A 22,114-nucleotide genomic window follows, 5' to 3' on the forward strand; every position below is an offset into this window, starting at 1 on the left:
GAAGACTGAACACACAGGTCTTTAGCTCCTGAGACATGTCCTCTAGCTCAGGCTTTAATGTGTAGTAGGCTGTGGATCATCCCTTCATCCTGTCACGTCTCATTCTCTAGCGTCAGGTAGCACCAAGTTATTAAAACATATAGTATCAATGAGTGAAATACTTTAATAGAAACACACAAAATAGAATGTTGCAAGGCAGTATTCAAATATTTTAAGAGTAAAACTAGGACATTATACCAATACTATATCACAGCTACAAGTCCTGCATTTAAAAAAAAAAGGAAATACAAAAGTACACACTTTTAATAGTATAGTATACAATCCTTAAATACAATATTTATAGAAAAGTCATAATCAGAAAAGTAACTCAAAGCTGCAGCTGACTGTAGATATAATATAAGTTAAAGCAACATTGAAATGACAAATTAGCAACCCCCACTTAACACTCGGGCTTTGCAAAGCTCTTATTTCAAGGTAACCCTTCCTGTCCTGCAGCAGCCTGCAGCCTGTCCGTCCGTTATTACCCTAACTGTCTCCGGTTATTACTGTCTTAAAACACATCCTGATTTGGTAGGAAGCGCTTGCCGCGCCTTCTCGCAGCCAATCAGCGCCGTCGACTCGGAATGACGTCGAGGAACTACTACAAACTTCAGGAAGCTGGAAGTTTCTTATTAACGTTACCACTGCGCTTTTAACCAGCGTTACACTTTAAATTCCCGAGTTTTCGCGACAAGAAACCGAGCGGCGGGTGAAAATACTTTTTCTTTTTTGTTTATTATTTTAAAAAGCTGTCTTTGTAGAGCAACTGTGTGCAAGTGTAAAGCTGAAGGACGAGCAGGAAATAAAAGTCGCCACACATCACTATCTAAAGATGTCAGCCTCCAATCTGCTGGCTAACTACTGTACCGAGCACCATGAGGACCACGCGCAGAACGTGAGTACACCGGTGGAAACCCCGCGGCCGGCTTGGTTTCGGGGCCGTTTAGGTCTATCAGGACGGGGCGTTAGAACGGCTTCCCTACTGTACGAAGGTAGCACGGGTCCAGCTGGTAGCCCGGCTCCTAGCATGGAACCCTATCAACGCAGTTGGATTTCCTGCTGGCTCCGCCTAAATACCCACATTAACATTAACATTATCATAAACGTAAACATTACCATTAACATCAGCTGGGAGCTCTGTGAACTGACCCAATATGTACTGTACATATACAGAACTGTGACGTTGCTGACTCCCTGTAACTCCCTCATTTCTGTCATCCACCACAAGTCACTGTCGCCTCCAGCTAGCTCAGAAAGCAGCAGCTAGGGTTCCTAATGGTTTGCATTAAGAAGCCCAATCCTGGCTTCTCTCCATGGCTTCCATTTACTATTGATTTAACTGGTCACTTTTAAAGATTGTCAGGCGTCAGGCGTATGTAGTGGAGATGTCGACCACATTTGAGCCAGTTTGCCGCGTTAGATCCTCACGTAGGGACCTTCTTAACTCTAAGGGCCCCCCCCACCCATCCATCCATCCATCCATCCATCCATCTATCTTCCTCTGCTCATCCAGTGTTAGGTTGCGGGGGCAGCAGCCCCTGCAGGGGACCCCAAACCTCCCTTTCCCAAGCCACATTAGCCAGCTCTGACTGGAGGATCCTGAGGCGTTCCTAGGCCAGGGTGGAGATACAATCTCTGCCCCCAGTCCTGGGTCTTTGCCGAGACCTCCTCCTGGCTGGATGTGATTCAAACACCTCCCTAGAGAGGCGTCTAGGGGCTAGTCCTTACCAGGTGCCCGAACCATCTCAGCTGGTTCCTTTCGACGCAGTGGAGCAGCGGCTCTACTCCGAGTTGCTCGCTTTTGACTGAGCTTCTCATCCTATCACTAAGGGAGACTTTCTATTGTTTGGCCCCACTGTTCAGCTCTCTGTTGCGATGTCGACCCCTGGGTATCCTGCCTTTGCCTTGATTTGTCTGTCAAAGTACTTTGTAAACTATGTTCTTAAAGGTGCTATATTAGTAAAGTAATTTATAATTTTTATTATTAGGCTGCTGTTTTTCACACAAGACATGTTTACAGTTCACAGTAGGAGAAGCACATGAATCATCAAAGTACTGATGTCGGAACTGAAATGAGATGTTTGGTATCGAGCATGCTGGCTCGCTGCCACGGCCTACTGGGACACTTTAATCAATGAAACCATTTTTATGTTAACACCAGTGCCTCTCCTTTGTTTTTATGACAAATTCTACTGTTATAAAAAGACCTTTGCAAACAGCTTAACTCCTGCCAGTACACTTTATATAGCTTATTATTATTTTCATTAAATTATGTATTGTTTGGTTTCTTATTCAGTACAGTATCTTCTCGTGCAATCAGTGATTGAAATGATAGCATTTTAACATAGTACAGTTACTGATTCAGTTTTGAATAATAACAAGGTAGTGTGTCACATGACAGAAAACATAGCATTTCTTCCTGTTTCTTTGGTTAATGCCAGGCCAAACCTTAGTTTTCTTTCCTCTCACTCCTTGGCCCATGCTTACTTGCTGTTTCAGACCAAACATATCTTTTTTTTTTTGAATGTCTTAACATCAGATGGGAACATCTGGCTTCCATGGTCTCATCCAGAAAAGCCTTCACACCTCATTTTGTCAAAATGTGCTACCCCCACTATCTCTAGTTTCAGATGTAGTATAGTACGGACAGTTTGTGCCTGTGAGCCAGAGCCTTCTGTTCTTTAGTCTACAAGACATTTGTGTAATGTTTTGCCTAGACACATGGTCCAAACACAGGGCCAAGGTGACATGGGTGAAAACGGAGACATTTTAAAAATTATATATCTTGTTTTAAATCCATTCTTTGGCACACAAAATGTATTCATTTAAAAAATCCTGAATTTCTGTAAATGTCCATATCTTCTAAGTACACCATTTTGTAAAGCACCTTTTGTAACTACTTTTAAGTGGTTTGGAGATAAGACTTTAACATTATTAAAAGTGTGGTCAATGCAGAGCTGTTTAATTCTACGGTAGTTTATTTAATGACAATACAACCATTATATTATTTTATTTACTCACTGTTGTAATGCTATACATGACTTCTTAGCTTGCATTATTTAACGGTTTCTCCTCTCTACAATGGCTTAGGTGGACAAATACCTGCACCATTTTCAGCTGTCAGATAAGACTTTGATGGATTTGTCAATAAGATTTCGACGAGAGATGGACAAAGGCCTGTGTAGAGACACCAACCCCACAGCTGCTGTCAAGATGTTGCCCACATTTGTGCGCTCGACTCCTGACGGAACAGGTAACACCCCTTTTCATATAGGAAATGCATATTTAAAGGGGGTCCACTGAACACATGGTCAGCCCACATTCCTTCTCCGGTAGTTCAAACTCACCACTGCAAAACTACAACATTATATTATCAGCCAAATAAAGTGAATAAAGGGTCGATCTTGGGCGTGATGCAGATGTCAGTCTCAAGGAAAACATTCACTCCTCACAAACCTCGTCGTAGCTTGCACCCCATCTACGGAGGCTCACGCGTGTATAACCAAAGGTTACATCCGCTTTTGGGAGGATGTGTGTGCAAAGTCAAACCATTCCAACAGTAGCAGTGATAAGCTACTCAGAAAAGCTGAAAAACAGGTAAAACAGGTTTCCTTCTACATACCTGAGTCAGTGTGGAGAGGCCTAGAGGACATCATCAGCTCCAGGAAACAGAACTGGCTGACAAAGTGAATGTGTTTTACCGTAGGTTGGTTTGATAAGCCAACATCCACACCACTCACCTGCTCCGACTCAGACATCACCCCTCCCCCCATTGGCCCCCAACCTGCCTCAGGATTGGTGAAGAGGATGTGCCAGCTCCTAAGCTTGATTTATAGTACTCCGTTGAGTCTACACCGTAGATACGCTTAAGCGTATTAACGTAATGTTGCAATGTAGAGAGCATCTGGTCGAGCCGACCATAAACTAAAGGAGGTGACTTGCTCCTTTAGTGTGTATGCGTGTGTGTGTGTGTGATATGTATGTGATTAGTATGTGATTTGTATGTGATATTTTTACTTTTATTTTTTTTGTACAAAGAACAAGGTGAATTCCTGGCACTCGATCTGGGCGGAACCAACTTCCGAGTGCTCCTGGTCAAAGTTATGGCTGATGGCAAGCAAGCGGTGGAGATGGAAGATCAGATATATGCCATTCCTGAACACCTCATGAGAGGCTGCGGATCTGAGGTGAGAGGCATTACACATTACACACAGTTTATATGTAATGTGCACCTAACTGCACCACAGCTCAGCTGCAGCTGTTGTCGGAGGGCAAATTAAATTCTTATTAAAATAAAATTGCAATTTTCTCTCTGTAGCCAGATTTTTGAAGATACACAGCAAAAAAGTTACATTACTGTTGCAATAAACACTAACAATATCTGTTATTGCTTTGGTTATATTATAAACCTCTTGACAGTAAAATCAGACGTTATGTTTTAGTTACTTCTAGAACCCTCCATCTATGAATGACTACTGAATATGGGTAATAAGACTCTTGGTTAATAAGAAAACGTACATTTTCTTTCTCCTGTAGTTATTTGACCACATAGCTGATTGTCTGGCTAACTTCCTGGAGAAGTTGGGTATAAAGGATAAAAAGCTTCCTCTGGGTTTCACCTTCTCTTTTCCCTGTCAGCAGACCAAGTTGGATGAGGTGAGTGATTTTATCTACTTTATTTTTTATTTTTTTTTAAAGATTCTTTTTTGGGCTTTTCCGCCTTTATTCGATAGAACAGCTAGGTGAGAAAGGGGAGAGAGAAAGGGAAGAAGTGCAGGAAGTCGTCACAGGTCGGATTCAAACCGTGGACCTCTGCACCAAGGCATGCTCTACCTATGTCCAAACCAATAGAGGTGCTAGAGACTCATTGTTTTATTATAATTTATTACATGTGCTTCTTTATGAAATCAGGTGTAGAACATGAGATTATTTCAATATAAAATGCATGAATACTCCTTATTAGTATTTTTATAAAATATAATGCGAAATTGTGAAAGGATCACCAGTAGCATACCTACAGCTAAATACCAGTAATTGGTATGTTATGCGCTTCAAGCCGTGCGCTGATGATCGTTAAGATAAGGCCCTATGACTGAAGGGTTGAGTTGGGAGAAAGTATTTTTATGAAGAAGGAGTTGGATATGATACTGAGATTCCCTCATGCCTAGTTTCAAAGTCACGCTGCACCATTGACGTTCAAAACAATACATTTTAGCAGCAAAATGCACGTATGGCTCGGTCTCCTCTTCCAATGAACCTCCATTCAAACTGAAAAGGTTGCTACATTTGCTTGTCCTGTAACCTGCATGTTGTTGTGGTCTCCTCTTTTCCAGATGGTTACTCGTTCAGTTTCCCACCGATTAGAAAGCAATTTGTGGGGGAGGGGGGTTGATATCGTACGATTAATTTGCATATTTGTGATATCTATCTAGCTATCTAGATAGAAAGAAAGAAATAGAAATCTTTAGCCAAACTATCACAAATTCAATAAAATAATTTATTTTACCTTATAATAATTACTAAGGTAGCCTATTTTTGAAGTGAAAAAGAAATTCTACAAAGGGGGGGAGATCAATAAATAACCAGGCCCAGGCCAGGTCAGCTGCATCATTCTCCCGTCACGTCCCACTGTCTCTCGAACCTACAGTGGCCCCCCCACCCTGTTCCTTCTCCCTTCCCAACATGCCTGCGCACTGTGAGCAATGCTGCTGCACACGAGGAGAGAGGGGAGTGGAGGGGCTGCTCCTCTGCTCCTCACAAAACAGATTCAGAGAGAGGTGACTGTTTTTTTGCGGAGACACTACGGGCAACTTTTCTACAGAAAGTCGCCAGATTTGTCGCTAGTCGCTTTTCCGCGGAGGGGAGGGGCTGTGTGTGTGTTCAGAGGGACAGAGAGACGGAGGAGAGCATGGAAAGGAAATGCAGTTGAACAAATGTGTGTTTTTAAATAGCATTAAAAACAAAAAATTCATAACTAACGGTGTTGATTGTGTGGCACACCGCCACAAATGAGTCAGTTTAGTGCAGATTCAAAATATGATGTCAATGTTAATTAATAACACTGGTTTACTCTAAATGTATCGCTTACCTAATTTAGCAACTTATATCTATGGGACTACACGAATGTTATATTTGAACAAAGTAGTGACATATGACAATATTGTAGTTTAGTATTTGCTGTGGCAAGTGCCACTGGAAACGGCTTAGCTGGCACCCAGGTCATAGGTTGCTGAACCTTGCCATATAGTATGAATTATATTCAATATGATACTGTATTATGAATAAACCAAACAAAAAGTTGATAAAGCTGTATATCACAGTATGTTTTCTAGTAATACATAGCATCAAGTATTTGTTGCTTTTTATTATGTTTTCTGGATTTGCATAGCAATGAGCCATTTTGAATCAATTTGCTGTTTTAAATGTGGAGATTTTTTATCAGAGTTGGGTCAACTTTTAACTTTTGTCCATTAATGGCAGGTCACTAATTAGTTTGGTACCTGGTGAGGTCTGTGTGACTACTCTGGACAGTTTATTGATTGATTAAACTGATACCTGATGACAAGGCTAAAGGAAATGGGCAGATAATCTTGGTTCTGCTCTATGTCTTTATTTTACGATTTTCAGGCTGTTTTGGTGTCTTGGACTAAAGCCTTCAAGTCAAATGGAGTAGAGGGAAAGGATGTGGTCAACCTTCTGAGAAAATCCATCAAAAAACGAGGGGTAGGTGTACAAATTCTGGTTTGATGATATATTACGTAAACCATTTTATTTCCAATACGTGCAAATTTACAAAGACCTAAAAAATCATTTTTTGTTAAGTCTGTGAAGTAAATACAAAGAAATGTAAAAACATAAGAGCAAATGGACCCCAAATTGTAGTTTAATACTTACTGTATAGACACACACACACACACACACACACATTACCGGTCAAAAGTTTGGGGTCCCTTACAAATTTCCATTCCACTCCATTATAGAAAGAATACCAGCAGATCTGAGTGGGGGGGGGGGGCTGCTCTTTAATGCAATATCTACATTGCCCATTATCAGCAACCATTCATCCAATGTCCCAAAGGCTCATTCTGATCACTAGTCTGACATAATTTTAAAAAACTAAGAGAGAAAACATTGGAGAACCCTTTTACACTTATGGAATCACATAATGTAATCTGACCTGCTGCCCTGGTTAAAAAAAAATGCAACTCATCTCAGCTGGGATTCTGTCTATGATGGAGTGCAATGGAAATTTCTAAGAAATTTCTAAGTGACCCACAACTTTTGTGTGTGTGTAAGTTTGTATGTATGTATACGTATATACAATATTTCCCCAGTATATACTGTATATTGGGAAAATATTGTAAAAGAACTCAATCTGTAATCCACAGTCCACACCTATACAACTTGTTTGTGCTGGTTTTTAATGTATACAATTAAATTAAATTGCAGGACTTTGACGTTGACATCCTGGCTGTGATCAATGACACAGTAGGAACCATGATGACCTGTGGCTATGATGATCATCACTGTGAAATTGGCCTCATTGTGGGTGAGTCCAGTCCAACGGTGAATGTATAGCAAATAATAAGGATCGGTGAATATTAATACATACCAAATAGTATGTTATTCCCCTTTTGAGATTAATATGGTGTGCATAGAAATTAACTAAATTAATTCCTCAAGGAACTGGGACCAATGCCTGCTATATGGAGCAAATGAGGAACCTTGAGCTGCTGGACGGTGACGAGGGGCGGATGTGTGTCAATATAGAGTGGGGCGCTTTTGGAGACGATGGGGCCCTCGAGGACCTGCGCACCGACATTGACCGGGAAATAGACGCAGGCTCTCTGAACCCTGGCAAGCAGCTGTGAGTGTCTTCTAGCTTATCTGACTTGGTACTATGTAAATAGTCTCTTAGCAGTGGCTTACTTAACTCAACTGCAAAAAGGCTTGTACTAGAGATGGCTTTATTTCTAATTTCCATTGTTTATATCTTTATAGTCATGATATCTTAGTAGAACCTTCCCTGTTGTTTGACCTGCTCAACAGGACAGCAACATTGTCATTGTGCTTGTGCTGATTGGTGATTGGATGGTATAATCCAATCACGGATGGTATATAGACAATTGAAGGGATGATCGGCGATTGATTTTTCGTACACCGATATTGAAGCAAAAAACTAATTTACTATCAGACATTTATTTAGCAAGAGGATTTTAAGACCTTAACTTGTGTGTTATGTTTCTATGCTGCCTCCTGCTGCTCGTAGGACAATTAAGATTGAAAACAAACTGAATTGGACTCTACAGAAGTCATCCAACGTGATGTTGTTTTCATGAGAGTTCATGATTAAACTAGCGCTGTCAATTAGCTGCGTTTGTGTTTGTAGGTGCACATGTAGACACAGGTATAAATATAACAATATTTTGTTTTGGCGTGTAGGTTTGAGAAGATGATCAGTGGTCTGTACATGGGGGAACTGGTGCGTCTAATCCTGGTGAGAATGACCAAAGAGCAGCTGCTGTTCCAGGGCAAGACTACAGCAGAGCTCCTCACCACAGGAAGCTTCAACACCAGCTACATCTATGCCATTGAGAATGACAAGTTAGTTTGTGTGTGTGTGTGTGTCTGTGTGTCTGTGTGTGTGTCTGTGAGAAAGAGAGTGTTAGAAAAAGTCAGATGCAGTGATGGTACAGCTGCATAGTAACATAGTAAGAAGCAGGCAAATGTGTCCACTTAGAACCGAAGAACAGTGGAACATCTTCAAGGTTGCAAAAAATGTCCAATGGTTTGATTACAGAATCAGCATGTGTTAGTCAAGTTGGTAATCATTGACTAACACAAAGAATCTAATGTTTTCTATCCATTCTGTTTTATACACAAGGGCAAAAAAGGGCTGAAAAAAGGAGTTTGTATTAGGGTGGAAGGGTTACTTGTACTAGTAAGTAAAGTAGTAGATGAAGGCAGGTCATGCTGTCAATTCAAAATGACAATAAGCAACCAAACCAGCTAAATACAAACATTTTAGGGGAGGGTTTGCTGATATTATGTTTTGGTTTGTAGACTTCTTTCTTACCATTCATTCTTGTTTGTAGTGATGTAAAAGCAATGATGGGAGAGCGATGGGCTTCTATCCAGCCATTTGGATTGTTCTAATGATACAAAACCAAAATGGCTTTTTATAGTTTTATTGTTTGTCTGTCACCTTTGAATGTGTGACGTGTATATCACCATGATAAAATTGTGTATTTACATGGAGACTGGTGGGTTTAGCAATAGGAATTTCGCTGATGTTATGTTTAAAAAACAGAATCTTACTCTTTAATCGAAAGGTCAACCTCTGTAGGAATCCATTTCAAAATGTTATAGTAATAATCTAATCCTTTTTGTGGACGTAAACTGAAGGTGCCGATTGCACCGATGTTGGTTAATACTGGACCAACGTCAAAGATTGTTGTTCCCATGATGAGTCCCTTAGCCACAAAAACATAGGAAATTAGGGACTAGGTTGAAAAAAACTGATGTTACCCTTTAACTTCTGCTGCATTTGTTCTGAATGATGGAGGACTTTTCCACTTGAACTGCCATAGTCCATGCCATTGGTTTTAGTGTTTGTCATAAAAACACCCCCTTTATTTGTGAGGAGCAGTTGAGCCGTTGTAGCCATGCAAGGTGATGGCCTGACCATTGGGGGCAGTTTGAGGTTTAGAGTCTTGCTCAAGGACACTTTGCCAATCCTGTGATTAGCGGACGGTCCACCTCCTACCTCCTGTATCCCAGCAGCCATATATCCATCCATTTATTTTCTGCCTACCCTGTTCCGATCCACACTGAGCGGTCAATTTCATAGTAAATGTGATTTTTATTCTGCTTTACCTGCAGAGACGAGGAAGGCCTGGCGAGTGCAGAGAAGGTGCTCCGGGGCCTGGGTCTGGACCCGCTGGTTGAGGACTGCGTATCCACTCAGAGGGTGTGTCAGATTGTATCTACACGGGCCGCACACTTGTGTGCTGCCACTCTAGTGGCAGTGCTGCGGCAGATTCGGGATAACAAAGCAGCTGAGAAGCTGCGTACGACTATTGGCGTGGACGGCTCTGTTTACAAGAATCATCCAGAGTAAGTGTTCCTGAACACATCACGCCTGCCTCGTGTATCTAATGCAAATACACCTGAGCTACAAACAACCAGAACAGGAAAGCACTTTTTTGTAAAGCGCACATACTGTAGGTAGTTTGTTAATTTTTTTTTAAATTCCCAACTTTCTACACTTGTAATGAGCTATGTCATTGCATTTTAAGTAGTCAATCATAAATAATACATGATAGAAATCAGCATTTCTATACCTTTAAACTTTAATGAGCTTGTCTGTACAAGAGACATTGCAGAACCAAAGTGATTACAAAAGAACACAGATTTAACAAAATGTATCTAATTTTCCTAGGTTTTCCAGGAGGCTCCACAAGATGGTAAGGCGACTTGTGCCAGACTGTGATGTGCGTTTTTTGCAGTCACAGTGTGGCAGTGGGAAAGGTGCAGCCATGGTAACAGCAGTAGCCTACCGCCTTGCCGCTCAACATGCTGAGCGTCAGCGCATTCTGGACACCTTGCGTTTAGGCCGTGAACAGCTGCTGGAAGTAAAAAAGCGAATGAGTGAGGAGATGGTGCGAGGCCTGTCGAAGCAAACCCATGAGCAGGCAAGCGTCAAGATGCTTCCCACGTTTGTTAGAGCCACACCGGATGGAACAGGTAGCTTTTAGGAGAAAAAGAGACGCTCCACTTGACTTGTTATTGAGTTCAGTTGTCTCTTTTCTATAATGCTTTCATGCACGTGTTGGGGATTCTTGTCTTTATTTTCCTCATCAGAGCATGGCGACTTCTTGGCTTTGGACCTTGGGGGCTCCAGCTTTCGGGTACTGCTGGTGCGGGTGCGAAGTGGAAAGAGACACAATGTGGACATGCATCACAAGATCTACACTATTCCACAGGAGACTATGCAGGGCACGGGGGAAGAGGTAAAACATCACTGGGGTGGAAGTACTGTAGTATTTCATATAAGTGATTACTGCAACTGAAGGATGGAATTAAGGGCGCTCCGCCATGTTGGTGAAGTTAAATCATCTCTTTCAATGTTTGAAACTGGCCTTCTGACAAAAGGGTATCATAAATTGTGCAAATGAGAAGGGAAGTCATTTCTTTAAATTCATGATTACTAGGGCTGTCCCCAATACGATTCTTTAAGCCTCGAAGCTTCGGTGCTTTTCAACAGCAATTATTTGAAGCTTCTGTGGTAGTGGTAGAAGCGGGGGAAGCCGACATTTCCAACCACACTTGAAGGCAGCTTTATTTCCTGGAAAAAAAGAGAAAACAAAAAGGAAGTGAAGCTTTTTTATGCAGGACACTCGCCTGTTGTTACACAAATCCTGTACAAATCAGTGCATGTGTTTTGTTTTTTACCTTTTTAAAGTGTGTAAAACGTTTTTTACATCTAACGTTACGGGACTCGCACGCCGTGACTGACAAGTCTGATAGGCGGTTAACGTTACATGATTGTCCACAGCAGGTTGACATCGGGTTGCCTTTCTCTAAAAGTTGAAGCAGACTGAACTTTCTGCCGCAGGCAAATGAAAGACCTGCGTTTTTGCCGGAGATGGGCTACATAGTGCTGCATAAATTATATTCAAGATGCTCGATCAGCGAAGGCTTGTATCATGTGGATGCAACAACAGTGTTGTTGTCATTAGTTAGAATTCCTCATGGAACTATGCACTATAGCTTTAAGTATTTTACACTTGTTGTCTCTCATGTGCCAGCTTTTCAGCCACATTGCGTACTGCATCAACGACTTTCTGGAATACATGGGCATGAGTGGAGCATCCTTACCCCTGGGATTTACATTCTCCTTCCCCTGTCATCAAAGCAAACTGGATCAGGTAATGCTTGATTCATTATGCATTTTAAGTGTCCGACTAGCATTAAAAACATAATATAATGAATCTACCTGTATTTTTCCACATTTTCCGGAACTTCAGGTGTGAATATAATAAGTTGTAGGCAATTTGCTCCGTGCTAATCTTTCAGCATATTGTAATTTAAGTGGCAACAGAAAGGCGAGAGGGCAAGCTGCCAGAAGAGGTCTCACTCTACTTCAAATCCTGTCGTTTTTTTAAATGTTCCACCCACTCCAGCTATAAGTTGGCAGAAACAATAACGTTCCCAGGGCTTCTATTTTAACTGCAGTGAAGTAAGCCTGTGGTTTTCATCAACATGACTTTAGAAAGAAGGATCTAGATATTGTCCGGAATAGATGACTGAACTATGGCGAGAATGGTTTAGCCGGTGACAAAATGAGAAGCTCTACACTATGCATTTAAACTAGACCCTGAATCACTACTTTTAGATTTCTAATGTCTGAAATTAGAAAAGATTCAGCCATAGCTTCCTAGAAGAAACACGTTTTGGTGAATTATCTAAGGGATTGTGCAAGCTGCCTTTTCTTTCTTTGTTTTGTTTTTTTTATATTAGAGGACAGCCCACCAAATAGAACATTCATCAAGGATAGGAAAGGGTTATTGTAATGTATACTTTATTAATCCCACAAGGGAAAATGACAATGTTTTCTCTCTGTTGTTATTACGCACATTACACACAGGCCTGAATTACACACACATGCTCATTACCTATCATGTACTAATGGAGAGATGTCAGAGTGAGGGGGCTGCACATGGGGTTCATGGGGGTTCAGTGCCAGGAGGTGAACTTGAGTCAGCGACCCTCCGGTTCCCTACAGGCTGAGCTACTGCCACCCTAATATCAGTGATTCAGCGGGCTGCAGTTATTTGAGGGTTAGGTACAGAGTATACAGAGTGACAAAGCCTCAGACTCAAGCAAATGCTTACTAAGCTCTGGAGAACTGCAAGGCAAAACCCTGCTACCACTTTTTACCTGTGCCTTTAAAATAAGTCCCATTATATTGTGTAAGGTAAAAGTATGTAGTGAATCAAAAATCTTTTCAAACTGAAGAAAGAACTGCAATCCACTAATCAACTGTCTTTTTGCAGGTTGATCTGAAACAAAGACATCAGAAAAGCACAGTTTATCACGCTGTGGCAACGTTTTAATGCAACAAACAACTTTTGATTTAGATTTTAAATTGTACAATTTATCTCTATTCATATGTACAGTTAATAATAAACAAAGTCATACAGACAGATCACTACTGTCGTTTTTCCAGGGTATTCTTCTAAAGTGGACAAAGGGTTTCAAAGCCAGCGGCTGTGAGGGACAAGATGTTATCATGTTGCTTAAAGATGCTGTCCGCCGCAGAAAGGTCAGTAAACGCATCACAAGTACATGCCTGCTGTGAATGTTCACACTTAAATATGATTTAAAAAAAGTATACCCAAGTGGCTTATAAGCTACAGGGGCTTTCAAACAGGTTTTCATTGCTCGTGAAGTAGAGACCGAGTTGAAATGGTCCCACTGATCTTGTCCGTTTCCTATACCATTGCATTTGAATTCTATTTTTCTAAATTAAGGCTTCATCTGTATCGGTATAAGTTATTTATTTACAGCTATATTCCCCCTCTTTCTTTGTTTTCTCCTTTATTTCCCTTAGATCTAAGGTTGCAAACAGCAAAGTATAACTTTTTTACTTTCTTTAAATTGTCCCATACAAGACACCATTTTATTAAATGTGAGATTGGAAGGGTTTAAAAAAGAAACCTCTATTGGTTTTAAGAGTCAATAGAGGTGAAATGTATTCAGCCGTTAATTTGAGTGGAGCATCAGTGAGGTTTTAGACATATTGCAGTATATATATTTGTTCTTATTCTGAACGCTCACTCAGGGTTTCATCTTAAGCCCAGGAGCCCCTTTGGACCTGTGCATCTTGTTAAATGTTCCATTGTTATGGGGTTAGGGTCAGGTACTAAGGATTATCAGAGTTAAAAAAACAAACAGAAATAAATAATGTAAATATGCATTTTGTATACTTGCCTTAGGACAATAATAACATCATGACATTCTCGAAAGCTAAAGTGACCTCAGAGTAAAATGTATTTACAAAGTCACCTCCTTTTCTCTGGTTATGTGAGTGCAAGAGGCCGAACTACATGAAGAATCTCATTTAATATGTAACTACTTGAAACCACAGATCTGCTATTTTTAGGACTCTGGTTTTAAAGCAAAGGTGGTTATTGGTGCAAACAATTAGGCTACTAGTGTATGTTTCTAGTATAATAGATTTTCATCACTTTATCGCTGATTCCAGGAATTTAACTTGAGCTTCGTGGCAGTGGTTAACGACACAGTGGGCACCATGATGACCTGCAGCTATGAGGACCCCAAATGTGAAGTGGGACTCATTGTAGGTGAGTCTGTCAACCCCTCGCCTTCTCTCTGGAAAGTGGAAGCCTCATTGCGCCATTTTAAACATAAAAATTAATTCCATGTGAGCAAACAAGTGATCATTTTTTGTCTTAGTCTTGCTGGTTTTCTACTTGACTTGACATGACAGTACTTCCAGTAACACCTTTCCACCTGTCGTTAACTCAGGCACGGGGACCAATGCCTGTTACATGGAGGAAATGCAGAACATTGAACTGGTGGAGGGGGATGACGGCTGTATGTGTGTCAACATGGAGTGGGGAGCATTCGGTGACAATGGCGAACTTGATGACTTCTGCACCCAGTTTGATCGCATTGTGGATGATTCCTCTAACTATCCTGGGAAACAGAGGTATTGGATGGCTAATTTATAAAATATTAAATTATGTTGGCATCACATTTAGTCAGAAATACAGTATACACTAGTGATAAGCGAGAGGGTGCCAAGGACAGACGGCCTGAGACAAGCCACAAGCGACAGGGAGCAGCTGGAGCCCTTCACATCATTCCTGTAAAAACAAATTGTGCATCAAATTAAAAGATCCGTGTAAATTGCACTTTATGGAAGCTGTTTATTTAGCAATGTAACGTTTGTTATCTAAAAAGTAAAAAAGGGAATGCACATTATATTTAATGTGATTAAGTCAGTAATGGTAGTAATACAAAGTCTGTGCTAAGTGAGATCTTTATCTTTGTATAAGATATGTACCCTCATTCAGTCCCTCTGAGATTCCTGGAGCTGTCTGGAAGCAGCAGGGACACTGGGCAGGCTGTCAGGGCCGACTCACATTGTACGCGCAAGAGGCTGCGCTATGAAACCTATTATTGTCAATGGCTCGCGCGCGCCAGAACTGACCTCCTGCTTAACCGTAGCAATGGTTTGACTTTGACCGCGGCCCGTCATGAATGCACGTCGGCGCTGCCGCGGTGCGCTGTGACGGGCATTCACATGTGTGAAAAAACAGAAAAAAGTAAACACAGAATCCACAAATGGAACATGGGCTAGAGGTCGATATTGGGCGTCAGCGATCTCCAGGAGCTGTAACCTACGACACGCTGTGTGGTCGTACAGTTTGAGGTCTTACAGAGAGCATATTTCCATCATAATAGGCACGCCAGATGTGTAGCTTATTGTAGCATTTTAAATTAATTAAATCATTCAGGTTGGTTTTAGCTATGTGAAGTCAACATTGACATGTCTCCACTGAAATACAATCACTCTGTTACATTTTTTTCTCAGTTTGGTGCATTTGTCAAATTAGAATTTGCATTTGCAGAACAGTGAGTGCATTTCTTAAAACCACTGGTATAAACTGCACCGCAAATCACTTCTGGAATCCCGGTGCATCCCGTGTGTATCCTGTTCACTGCTGTACTACACGTCTGATGTTAACACCGAACGCAGACGTGACATGCATTCAAATATCGGAGCATGTATGACGTACATTTACAAACTCTCGCCTGTTTTGCGCTGAGCCTGGTTGCAAGCACAACAAATATATTTTTGGGAAAAGGACGCAACCTAGCAGCGAGCACAGCGCAAGCCGCGTACAGTGTGAGACAGCCCTGAGAGACGCAGGATGGTAATTTCAAAGAACTGCATAAGTTCTCAGGATAGGGACAAGAAAGAATAATTTTGCAAAAACATTCCTGTTAAAATGACTAAAGTATTTCAACAGGATTTTTTACCCAGAGTTTGGACAGTATTTGCATTAATGTTAGAATTAATGCTAGTTGAATGCAGTATTTTAGTCACTGTAGTTAAAGAAATTATTTTCAAAGAATTCAGGATAAGAAAAGAAACTCTGTAGTAGAGAGCGGCGTCTAAACCTAGAGGACACAGAGAAACTCCCCCAGCTTATGTCCCCTGCTGTTGTCCCTATGGCAACACAGACACCACCAGGCCCTGCCAAAACCTTTCAGGCAGTCTTGGGTGGATTTGATTCCACTGTTGTTGCTGTTGAGGTTCACCCATGGTACAGATAGTTGCCTGGACTGCATCAGTTTTATTTCAGCAGTATATAATACGCTTTTACGGTTTATCCTCTCGAAAGAAGCTTGTCTAGACTGTCTGTTATGAAAATGTCTCTATGACATATCAGGGAGAACATTGATGATAGCAGTTGTTGTCAATGGGTGTTTTTGATTGCAGCCCCTGTCACATGAGACATTTGGACTTGGCACAGTAGAAAAAGCCCAGGTGTAGTTAATAACATCAACAATGGCTCAGTTCCATCAAGTGTCCCAGTAAGGTATTCCAGTCAGCCAGCACGCACAATACCAGGGCCTCACCTAAGTGGAATGCCGCTGTCATTAAAGAAAAATATAAATGTTTATAGTATGATAGTACTAGCAAATACTATTATAAATATGAATATTGTGAATGTAACCAATGTGTTGCTGTGGAAAGTTTTTAGTTTGTGTGTCTCTGTCCCTGAGGTATGAGAAGATGATCAGCGGCATGTACCTGGGGGAGATAGTGAGGAATGTGCTTTTGGATTTTACTGCCAAGGGCTTACTGTTCCGAGGAAAACTGTCCGAGCGACTCAAGACCCGGGGCATCTTCGAGACAAAATTCCTGTCACAGATTGAAAGGTGAGTATTCCAGACTTTAGCTCATCTGTGTTTACCGTGGTAACTGTGGTGACTTACCACAGTTAAAATAAAAACAGTAAGAATTGAAAATAACCTGTGATACAGTTAAATCTCAAAGCCACAAACCAAACTGGGCATTAAAGATGTGCCAAAGCTATTAATGAGATCACGTTAGTCAAATCTACAGAGGAATTGGTTGTTACACATGTGGCATCCACTAGCCATAGATCGCAGGTTCAAGCACCATGAAGCAGCGTCATTTAAAAAATGTCAAATCTTTACTCTAAAACTACAATTTGTTGAATAGAACAGCGCCAAGCACAAGTGCATTCAACCATGTCGGTACAAAATACCAAAAATGGTGCAAATGGACACACCAGCCTAGTGCAGGAGAAGACTAAATAATAAAATACACCATTATTGATCCCCAGCAAAATAAATAAGGGAACATTTGGTTTTTGCAGCTGTACAACAGAAGCAACAGAAATAAAGTATATACAGTAACAGAAATAAATAATAGGAGGTGCATAAACTGAAACAGAATGAGTAAGAAACTATAGAGTGTAGTATTTGGAGAGCCCTCTATGTGAACTGTGTATACCAGACTAAAATGGGATGTGGTAAGGTAATGGTAATACACTGAAGTGGCCAAGTTGGGAATAGGGGTGGGAAAAATAATCGATTCTTAGATCCTCTCTAGGACGATCTGATGCTTTTTTTTTTAAATGTGTTGATTTTTATGTCAAAGTTACTGTCTCCAGACATATACACATCAGAAGTGACTGAAAGAGATAATGGACAACAACTTAAAGTTTAGGCAAGAGTGCAGAAAAAAACACAAAAATGGCCAAAAGGAAGAAAATAAATTAGTTTTGTATGTATACACGTGATCTAATAAGACATACATAAAATAATTAGGCCAAACACATTAAGGCTGTTGATCTACTTTATCACATTACATCTGACCACGTCATGTTTCATGATCTCCACCTTTAAACATGGCTCACTGTGAGAGGAGGTGACTCAGCATGTTAAGGCTTAATCATGGAAGGACTACACAATAAAAACCTCAGTAGACACAAAACATTTCATTAAAACTTGTGTATGACAAATACTGTAAATGTCAAAATCTAAGAAACTCAGATTTATATCTATATTTTTTTAAATCACGCATGGAAATGTAAGAAACTGTTGCATCGAGATGCATCGATAATTGGTTCAGAATCAAATCGTTGGCTTCTGAATCAGAATGGAGTTGTGAGGTACCCAGAGATTACCGCCCCTAGTTGGGAACCCATAGGTTGATGCTTATTTCTCCTTGTTGCTTGAAATGTGAAGCATGAAGTGCGTATTATCACGCTTGTAATATATGACATAAATCTGATGCCTAAGGCCTAAATCAGTGGTCTCACATGGTCCCACATCTTTAAGCAGCTTTACATTATCAACATCGTAGTGCTAAATATTGCATAAAAGGTTTTTTATATTGATGAATATTGATGAAGTGCAGTTTAACAGTGTTTTGTCTACATAACAGCACAATGGCATTCAACCTACAGGAATAAGACACCTTTAAAGTTTAAATAAGTGAAAATCAGTGTAACAAAGAAAGCCCTTAACATACATAGTACGAGCTATCTTCTGTGTATAACCCTGATTCTCTCTGACCCCAAAGTGACCGTCTGGCCATGCGACAGATCCGCTCAATCCTGCAGCACCTGGGCCTCACCAGCTCCACGTGTGACGACTCGGTACTGGTGAAGGAAGTGTGCAGTGTGGTGTCACGCCGTGCAGCTCAGCTCTGTGGTGCTGGTTTAGCTGCTGTGGTCGACAAGATACGACAGAACCGCAACCTGAATCAGCTTTCCATCACCGTGGGAGTGGACGGCACCCTTTATAAGACCCACCCTCAGTAAGGAGCAATCATGTCAAGTATAGATTTTTAAAGTCCTAACTTTGTGTTATTAATTGATGTGGTGCGGCTAAGCATCCTTTGTTTATGATGTTGTGATATAGGTCTTAAATTTCATTCATTGTGGTCTTAAAAAGGTCTTAAAAAGTCTTTTTTGACTTGGTGAAACCGGCAGAAACCCTGTACTAAGTGTGATTTTCATGTAACTCCTGTTCAGCACTAAACCTTTTTAATTTTCTCTCTTACTAAAGTTTCTCCAGCATCATGCAAGAGACGTTGCAGGATTTGGCACCGCAGTGCCAGGTGACTTTCCACAAGTCGGAGGATGGAAGTGGGAAAGGAGCAGCACTGATCACAGCTGTGGCCTGCAGGATGGAGAGCGACGGGCAGCACTGAATCCTCAGGCCTTTGGTGGACAGGTAGAAGCCAAAGTCACTGTGAGCGATGTTTTTGGTTAGTGTTTGGAATATTTGCAGTGTGAGTTGAGATTGCATAGGATGGTGGAAAATGGAGTCAGAACTTTAGTTCATAGTTTAGTTTGTGTGTTAGAGAAGAGTTACGTCTGCTGTGAAATACAACTGTTACTGTTAGCTGCAGGGCTCTTTGTCTAAACACTCCCTCCTTTTATTTGCACCTTCAAACCTGCTGGAAATATGTGTATCATAGAAACTCATATGTCAGTTTAGTAATAATGATAATCTTTATTTATAGAGCTTTTTATTATCCATGTTACAAAGTGCTTCACAAAGGCATCACATTAAAACAGATATGCCATGAAATCAACAGGTTTAAAAAAAACAACCTTTTGGTGTATAAAACTAGTGTTGTCAAACAATTCAAATATTTAATCGCGATTAATTGCATAAGTTAATGTTAATTACACATTTTTATCTATTTTAAATGTCCATTGATTTCTTTTTGTCCCATTATTTTTTTCTCATTGTAATGCTCTTGAAACATGAAAAGTGGATCGGCTTGCTTTGTGCAAAAAATACTTTGGGGAGGGGGGGGTCAGCATCAAGTGGTATTTTAGACTGGGGGGGGGGATGATAGCTCAGTTCACAACGACCGAACCCACAGATCATTTTGGTCTCATCAGGGGAACATTTGGCAACTTTTAAAAAGTAATCTTTCCATCCAGAATCTTATCGGCGTCCATTTCAGCGTCTCACGCTCGCCGTCCACTCAGAACCTAACGGTACTACTCTCTGGCCGGCTCGCGACCAAACGGCGTGGGCACGGCGTGCCTGTTGTTGTGTTTCTGGTCTAGCTAGATCCGGTGGGTGTTGTAGTTTTTCTAACGTTACTAGTTGTTATTGCAACAGCATAAAAAAGTTAACACAGAATCCACAAACGGAACATGGACTAGAGGTTGATTTTGGGCGTCAGCGATCTATACGTTAATAACGCGTTTAACTGAGTATATGATATATACAGTTTATATAGTATATGAGTTTGCTCCAGGGCCTCAGGGCAGTTTGATGGGTAATTTATGAAAGTAATTGTTTGTGCTTATATTCATGTTATGGTTGCTAAAACACTTTATGAATTAGAATTAAATTGTTCAGTCATTTCAACTAATGCGTATCACTGTGATCATCACAACCTGTAACGTCCACCTACTACACCGGTCCATTGCTTAATGCAGACCTCCTAAAGTCTTCTAAAATATATAAATGCTATATCTCATAATTACCTCTGAAATTCTTATAGATGGAACAGTGTGTAACACATGTGTCAAAGTAAAGGCCCGCGGGCCAAATCTGGGCCCCTTGCAAATTTTGATCTGGCCCCCATATTAATCAAGGTTCACGATACATTTTTGGCCGGCCAATGTTTCCAATGTTTTGGGCATTTTCTTCAACATCTTTGTCGGCCAAACTGTTACGTGAAAAGACTATTTGAGACATGCAATAATACAGAAAAAGATATTGTTCTTTTTCAATGACATAAAAGCAATAAACTCTGCATGTCTGGCCCCTGATATGATTCTCATTTTCCAGTATGGCCCTTACAGAAGTGGAGTTGGACACCCTGGTGTATAACAGTAATTATTTGGTGAATATGAAATTGTGTTGTGGAAACAATGTTTAAGGTAATACAAGGTTTTGTTATGTAGGCATAGAGGACATGAGTTAAGGATATAAGATACATAGGGAGACAAGTGAGATTGTCAAAACACTTGGTGTTCCTCAAATGAATGTAAAAAATAAACAAGTGTGCATTCAATCTACTGTTTCATTTCTTTGAACATGTACAAGTGCCAAATATTACAGCAGTCCAATAAATATGTAAAACAAAGAAAAAGGACTTTTGTCTGCTGCAGAAATATATGAAATATATTTGTTTAAAGGAAAATACAGTTCTTGGATGAGTATTTATGATATGAAGCATACAGAACCACATGCAATTTAATATGTAAAGTGTTACACCTACAATAAGAGGGTGGCTACACGCCGACCTGTCCCTTAAGTTAGAGTTTTTTCTATTTTATTTTCTGTGCTGCCATACATGCAGATGACTGGCGCCATACCCAGCGGTCGTCTACAGTATATCCACAACGTTCCACTACTAGGATTGCTCCGGTGCCGCAGGAACTTCAATCAGATGCATGTCTTTTTGGCCGGATGTCCGTCTCCTTCCTCTCTCTCTATGTTGGCTTTCTAACCTCTGGTGGATTTCTGAGGACTATGGTTACCTGGTCCTCAGGTCTCTGCAGGGTAAACCCAGACAGCTAGCTAGACTATCTGTCCAATCTGAGGACTATGGTTACCTGGTCCTCAGATCTCTGCAGGGTAAATCCAGACAGCTAGCTAGACTATCTGTCCAATCTGAGGACTATGGTTACCTGGTCCTCAGATCTCTGTAGGGTAAATCCAGACAGCTAGTTTATGTCCTTCATTTATAATGTCTGACGCAGTATTTATATTTCTCACTTTATGATGAAACTTTAAAAGTATCACATTTTAGTTTGTTGTGGGATCTCAAGACGAGGAAATGGAATTCACACGTATTACTGAAGAGGATCAGGGCCACTGGTGAAAAAGGAATGAGTTCTGACTTTATTCTCAGAATTCTGAGATTAATGTCAGAACTCAAATTCATTTTACTAACTTGTAACGGCATCTTTTAACATTTTATCAAGATCTCACTCATGAGATATTATTATTATTATTATTATTA

General features: G+C 40.6%; 1 protein-coding gene and 1 long non-coding RNA gene across 2 annotated transcripts; one reads left to right on the plus strand and one right to left on the minus strand.

The window, feature by feature from the left end:
• Positions 1 to 626: 626 nt before the first annotated feature.
• hk2 (hexokinase 2) lies at positions 627 to 19,738 on the plus strand. Its single transcript, XM_032516122.1, has 18 exons — positions 627 to 934; positions 3,130 to 3,292; positions 4,078 to 4,226; positions 4,576 to 4,695; positions 6,667 to 6,762; positions 7,489 to 7,588; positions 7,723 to 7,906; positions 8,482 to 8,643; positions 9,922 to 10,155; positions 10,481 to 10,785; positions 10,903 to 11,051; positions 11,850 to 11,969; positions 13,271 to 13,366; positions 14,309 to 14,408; positions 14,593 to 14,776; positions 16,864 to 17,019; positions 18,695 to 18,931; positions 19,183 to 19,738. Exons 1-18 carry the CDS (start codon positions 872 to 874, stop codon positions 19,325 to 19,327), a joined length of 2,763 nt encoding a protein of 920 aa, XP_032372013.1. The 5' UTR covers positions 627 to 871; the 3' UTR covers positions 19,328 to 19,738.
• On the minus strand, positions 1,864 to 21,165 carry LOC116689578 (uncharacterized). Its single transcript, XR_004332043.1, has 3 exons — positions 21,084 to 21,165; positions 11,363 to 11,366; positions 1,864 to 1,874 (listed from the first exon to the last, which is right to left on the minus strand). It is a non-coding gene; the product is annotated as an uncharacterized LOC116689578 (long non-coding RNA).
• Positions 21,166 to 22,114: the final 949 nt, after the last annotated feature.

The sequence above is a fragment of the Etheostoma spectabile genome, chromosome 5 (assembly GCF_008692095.1).
Source record: "Etheostoma spectabile isolate EspeVRDwgs_2016 chromosome 5, UIUC_Espe_1.0, whole genome shotgun sequence".
NCBI classification, from domain to species: domain Eukaryota; kingdom Metazoa; phylum Chordata; class Actinopteri; order Perciformes; family Percidae; genus Etheostoma; species Etheostoma spectabile.